The following is a 6,195-nucleotide window of genomic DNA, read 5'->3' on the forward strand; positions in this document are numbered from 1 at the left end:
CTTGTCCTGATTGTTGCCCTTGTCCTATTTGCCGCCCTTGTCCTGGTTGTTGCCCTTGTCCTATTTGCTGCCCTTGTCCTGGTTGTTGCCTTTGTCCTGGGTGCTGCGGAGAAGTTGGGTAGTACCCTTGTTGCCCTTGTCCTATCTGTTGCCCTTGTCCTGGCTGCTGCAGAGAAGTTGGGTAGTATCCTTGTTGCCCTTGTCCTGTCTGTTGCCCTTGTCCTGGTTGCTGCAGAGAAGATGGGTAGTACCCTTGTTGTCCTTGTCCTGACTGATGCAGAGAAGTTGGGTAGTACCCTTGTTGCCCTTGTCCCAGTTCTTGCCATTTGCCTGACTGTTGCCCTTGTCCTGGCTGTTGTGGAGAAGCTTGGCCTGGATAATATGGCCCCTGCTGAGGAGAACTTACGCTTGGGTAATACCCTTGTGCTGTTTGTGAAGATGTTCCCCAAAATATTACTTGTTGGAGTTGCTGCAGTGGTGTGGTCTCGCCAGGGTAGAAGGATCCGCCCTTAGGCGGCACCACGGTTTGCTCATATTGTCTTACAACTTGGCTGACGGCGACGGGGCGGCACTTAGCGCTAACATCTCGGAGCTGCTGGCAGCATCGCATCTGGAGCCCCGTGCTCCATGGCAGCCGACCGGCCAACTGTTGGTCCACGACCTGTCGGCATGCCTCAAGCGAGCTCTCCTGGAGCTCGCGCTCACACTGTAGTTGCCTAGAGGCCTCACCTTCAGCAGCAGTGAGAGCCACGAGGGTGATGACTACTGTCGCAAAGAGGACCAACCGCTTAGCCATCTCGATGGACTGTTAGTGAATTGATCTCTATTTTGTGGTGCTCGGTGTTGTGGGTGATGATGAGATTGTGGAGATTGGTTGGGCTTTTATAGGGACGTGGTGAAGGTTCGGGACAATGGTTGTGTGCACGGCGTGGTTAGTTTAGCCTAAGAAGAAACGTGAGAAGAATAAAGTCAGTTGGAAAAGCACAATTTGCCAACACAAAAGAAGCTGGATAAGCAAGGAGCAATTGGAGTTTTGCAAAACAGATTTTTGGACAGTCTGCTAAAGCCACGTAATCGGTTCAATCCTAATTCTGACTTCTGGGTACTGTTTGCAGAAGTGTAGACGTTTGTATATCGATCTGCTATTTTTATCTAAGAGAAGTGGTTATACTTCTTGGGGTTTGGGAGAATATGTGTCTGTTAGCCATTGCTTTTGCAGATCTGCGGTCACTAAAAGCTTCTAAGCATATCGACTAATGGAAGGTAGCTTGCATGGATAAGGTAAGTTGATAAATCATCCTTCAAAAGCCCATTTATGTTTGTTTCTTGTCATGTAGTTGGATTTCCAGGCAACACAAATCCATGCTATGACTCACAATATCTATCTAATGACTCACAACATTTATCTGTGCTATGACGCACCGTACCAAAAGCTGGTAGAATTTTTGGACTTATGTAAACACCTTTCGATGACAAAACTCAACTAACTGAAACCTTTGGTCATTCATGTCTAAAATTAACATAGGATCTTCAGAGAAAACTCGCGTCAATTAGTTTGATTTACACCAAAATAGGGGATTTTTCCACTTCCCAAATGAGTTCAAGTAATGTGGATTTTATTGTCCATTACATCCTCCTCCTATGTTTAACCTCTTATGTTCTTCTATGATCTCCATGTGTTTCTTCCCCGCCCCCACCTCTCTGGATGTCCATTGTCTTTCCCTGGCCTCTGTAGACGGCGCACTTCTTCTCTCCTTGGCCTTATAACTTGCAGGCCATCACAAATATTTCCTTATAACTAGATATACCCCACATGTTGTCGCAGAAATATTTTGCAGTATATTTGAATGAAATTTGGTTATATGAAACATTTATATTTTGAGTAAAAATGTGAGAACCAAAAATGAAAACACATATGATCTATTGTGTTTGATTATTGTATATTTGTGAAATTTTATCAAATAAATAGCCTAGTAAAATGAAAATTTTGATGCATAATTGCATGTTGAAGTGGACATTTTTCCATGCATGCTACATGCTGAGGTGACATGTTTGCATGTTGAGAGGGATATGTTATTTGGATATAGAAGATTACGAATGTGTAACCGCAACTTTGAGTTAGCTGTTTGTTTCTTGTCAATATTAACAACATATAAGAAAATTAAGCTTCATTATCTTTGTTAATTAATACATCACTTTCATCTCCCATCGTCCAACATAATCCAGGTACACTCCTAGTACGCCCGGGCCAAGGCATGTGCAACCTGCGCGAACCACACAGGGCCCATGATTTGTAGGGGGGGCGAATTTCAGCCCATACGCTGGAGGCACCCGAGCAAAACCACTCTGAAAAATAAATATATATGGGATATTCCAGCGTTGCTTCTGAGATCGAACCGGCGACCTCACACGAGCCAAAATAAACATTGGCCACCTCAGCTACATTTTCTATGTGAAGCAAAATGGAATAAATGCTACTGGAATTATATAAGACTCCTTGTCCGCTCGACGTTTGTAAACCTTTAAGTCCATAGTTAGCGTTCTTTTTAGTCTTTTCTTGCAGAATAATGATTTGAGGCGTCATGAAGAACAGCTTAGCATACCATCTAAAGAAAGACACCTTAGCTTGGAAGGTATCCTGAAGTGTTTTCCCTTATTGCCTTTATATAGGTAGGTTTTAACGCATTTTTTGATGGAAACGCCATGGGGGGGAATTAAGGCAAATTTTCTAAAATGTTTCAAATATAACTTTGATGAAAAAAGCACTAAGAAATTGTACTCGATCATGGATAACGTTTTGGTCATATGTTGCAGTGCATCTCTTTGCCGGACGTTCTTCTAATGGTAGGCCCATTTTTAGAGTTTGGCACAAGGCCCCTGAGTTTGTCGGCCCGGCCCTGACTCCTAATACACATTTTGTGGTTGCTAAATTATGCTTTGTTAACCTTATTCATTGTATCGGCAACAAAAATAGATACACATGGAAGCAAATAAAATGTTGAACAAATAATAAAACGGGCAAAAGATAGATTGTCGCAATCCTCCTCAACAACAAATGCAGACATCCCCACAAGAAAAAACACAAACGTCCTCAATCCTCCAATGCCACCTTGCCGCTAGGTTTGGTGCAAAAACTTGTGTATATTACTTCCCGTTCCGCTCATAACTAAGAGAAACTTGTATTAACAACAAAGCATTCATCACCACTAGAGATTGTAGTTGTTTGCCTGAGGCAAGGATGCATCAATGGGGAAGCGGATCAACTAGGAAAGAATTCCTGGAAAAAAACTAGGAAGGAATCCAAGTGAAATCATGCATGCAGAAAATTTGGCAATAGTTGTTTGTTGTGCCACATAATCCACCATTTATTAATTGTGTTTAGCATGCAATCAATTCTAAGCATAACTTATAGTACTAAAAAATACAATTATAGTTATGTAAAACTTTTTTTTTTTGCGGGTAGCAAAATATGTAAAACTTAACAACCGTTATGTCTTAACTATATGCGAGCAAAAAATAAAAAGGTGGGCAACTCGCAGAGAAGGCCGGGAGAAATCATCAGAGAACTATGTAAAACTTAATGTTGATGCGGCCTTCATCATTCTCAAGAAGAATGACGCTTCAGGTGTGGTGGTTTATGATAATCATGGCAGGCAAGCAACTGCGTTGTAATCTACGTCAACTCGGCTGGCATGGCAGAGGCTATCGCCCTCCGAAATAGCCCGGTCCTCGCTGGACAGGTGGGGTGTAACACAATTCTAGTGAATTCAAGTTGTATGATGTTGCCGGCACGATGAAGAATGGGCTACTTTTTTTAAACAATAATACACTTTTTATTAAATTCAAAAATATTACGCGGTAATTATATTATTTTTTAAAATAATACCCAGTCGGCCCACTGCTGGCCGATTGGATCTAGTCGGCCCACTGCTGGCTGATTGGCCCCAGTCTGCTTCCTGTAGGTCGACAGGTGCATGCACCCATTTTTCTGTTGAATAGGTATTTGAAAAATGTTAAAGAAGTATTTGAAAAATATTGAACAAGTATTTGAAAACTGTTGAATAGGTATTCGAAAAATGTTGAAGAAGTACATATTCAACAGTTTTTAAATACTTGTTAAACATTTTTCAAATACCTATTCAACATTTTTCAAATACTTCTTCAATATTTTTCAAATACCTATTCAACGAAAAAAGAGTGCATGCACCTGTCGGCATAAAGGAAGCAGACTGGAGGCCAATCGGCCAGCAGTGGGCTGACTAGATCCAATCGGTCGACAATGGGTTGACTAGGGGCCAATCAGCCAGCAGTAGGCCAACTGGATCCAATTGGCTGGCAGTGGGCCGACTGGGGGCCAATCGGCCAGCAGTAGGCCAACTGGGTATTATTTTTAAAAAATATAATTACCACGTAACATTTTTGAAATTTAATTAAAATAATGTATTATTTTAAAATAATTAGCGAAGAATGGAGGCAATTCAATTGGTGTTGCGCCTGCAATTTACAAAGATGTTGACGCTCGTTGTCCTACGGAAGCCAATCAAGTTGCGCATCTTTTAGCTTGTAACTAATTCTAATGTTTTTGTTACTAACAGGTGGCAGCTAAGAATTACGGATAATTAAACGGTTAGATGCGCAACTTTAAAACTTTGAAAGTAAGAATTACGGGATAATTAACCGGTTCTGCCAAGTAAACTCATTTCATTATTCATTGCTCTTTCATTATCACTGTCATTTCCGCATGGAGGATTGTGATTACAGGTCGCACTTATTATCAGAGCTCACACATTGCATCGACCAATCAGCTAGCCTAGTAGTACTGGTCGGCAAAGAAGACGCTACACTCCTGGGGCTCGATCCGGCACGCGGTCGGTAGCCGTACCTTCGTCAACCTCACGCGACCGGCCTGCGGCTTCTGCTGCGCCCCCTCGCCGGAGAATCCTTCTCCCTGCTGCCGCTGCGGCCTCTTGTGACAGAGCACCTGTCCTTGCCGCTGGCCACCACGCCCGACGGTCACCCCGTGGTAGCCTCCTCCCTGCTGCTGGCTTCCTCCTGTCTCACTGCCATACTGACCCCCTTGTACCTCCTGCCGCTGCTCCGCCGTGGACTCACCGGAACATCCCCGCTCTGGTTGACGCTCCCCGGACGAGCCGTGGCGCCCTTCTCCCAGCGGCGGCATGGACTGCTCGTAGTCCCGCACCATGCCGCGGAGCGCGGCGCAGCGGCACTCGCGGCTGACACTCTCGAGCTGCTGGCAGCACCGCTCCCTGGCGTCCGACTGCGCCTGAAACAGCGGGACGCCGACGGCGCCCTCTCCGGCGCGGCCGGTCAGCTGCTGCTCGAGGATCTGCCGGCACGCGTGGAGCGGCTTCTCCCGGACCTCGCCCCGGCACTGCGCGTCCGCGAGGCGCTGCTCGAGCACGCCTTGGGCAGCGGAGACGGCCACCAGGGCCGCCAGGAACAGCGCAAAGAAGACGAACCTACCCATATTGTTTCCAGTACGAAATGTGGTTGCGTTTCCGATTGTTGTATATTTGTTGTGTGGTGAGATGCTGAAGAGATTGAGATTGAAAATGAGACGATCACGCTGGAGTGACGGATTTTGGGAGTATTTAACCAAAAACTATCACAATTGACGGAAACGTGACGAAAAACTAACACTTTACGTTTTTGTGCGAAAAACTACCAAATTTGGACTAAACCGTGGCAAAAAACTACCAACTCGTGAAATCGCTCGCTTCGCCCGCGCTAACCCCGAATCTGACCGGTTGGGCCCGCGAATCAGGCGCCACGTTGGCTAACGGTCGCCCGCCGCGCGTAAATGGCCGTTAACGACCCGTCCGCTGTCGGAACGGCGCCTGTCGGTGGGCCAATAAGTGAGAGCGAGCTCAGCCGCTCATTCTCCTCCTCCTCGCTCGCTCTCACTCGTCCTCACTCCATCCTCTCCCTCTCCCTCTCCCTGGTCCTCTGACCTAGGTCAGCCTATCGCCGTCGCCGCCGCGGCCATTGCTGCCGGTCGAAGGTGAGGATGCCATCCTGGTATGACGAGGACAGCTCGGACGAGGACATCAACATGGTTTCATTGGATCAGCAGCTATTTGTAAGTGCATAATGGTGAAACAGAGTTAGGGTTAGGGTTAGTTCATCCAAATTGGAGATTCCAATTTGCTTTTGGTTTGATTCGAAGTTTCTTTT

The 6,195-nt window shown here is 45.6% G+C and overlaps 2 protein-coding genes across 8 annotated transcripts in view; both read right to left on the reverse strand.

The window, feature by feature from the left end:
- LOC119348853 (glutenin, high molecular weight subunit 12-like) overlaps positions 1-860 on the reverse strand; it is a 2,647-nt gene extending 1,787 nt beyond the window's left edge. For 2 of the 7 annotated variants that reach the window (XM_037616851.1, XM_037616847.1), the window contains exon 1: positions 10-860. In XM_037616851.1, the coding sequence (XP_037472748.1) occupies positions 10-796 (787 nt within the window). In that variant the 5' untranslated portion in view covers positions 797-860. Of the gene's footprint in view, positions 1-6 lie in introns of all 7 variants that reach the window. The other 5 variants (XM_037616850.1, XM_037616846.1, XM_037616853.1 and 2 more) reach the window with 4 other exon arrangements.
- Positions 861-4,691: 3,831 nt separating this feature from the next.
- Positions 4,692-5,572, reverse strand: LOC119309021 (19 kDa globulin-like). The gene has a single exon (XM_037585143.1). It carries the CDS (start codon positions 5,486-5,488, stop codon positions 4,811-4,813), a length of 678 nt encoding a protein of 225 aa, XP_037441040.1. The 5' UTR covers positions 5,489-5,572; the 3' UTR covers positions 4,692-4,810.
- Positions 5,573-6,195: the final 623 nt, after the last annotated feature.

This window comes from Triticum dicoccoides, chromosome 1B (assembly GCF_002162155.2).
Source record: "Triticum dicoccoides isolate Atlit2015 ecotype Zavitan chromosome 1B, WEW_v2.0, whole genome shotgun sequence".
NCBI lineage: Eukaryota > Viridiplantae > Streptophyta > Magnoliopsida > Poales > Poaceae > Triticum > Triticum dicoccoides.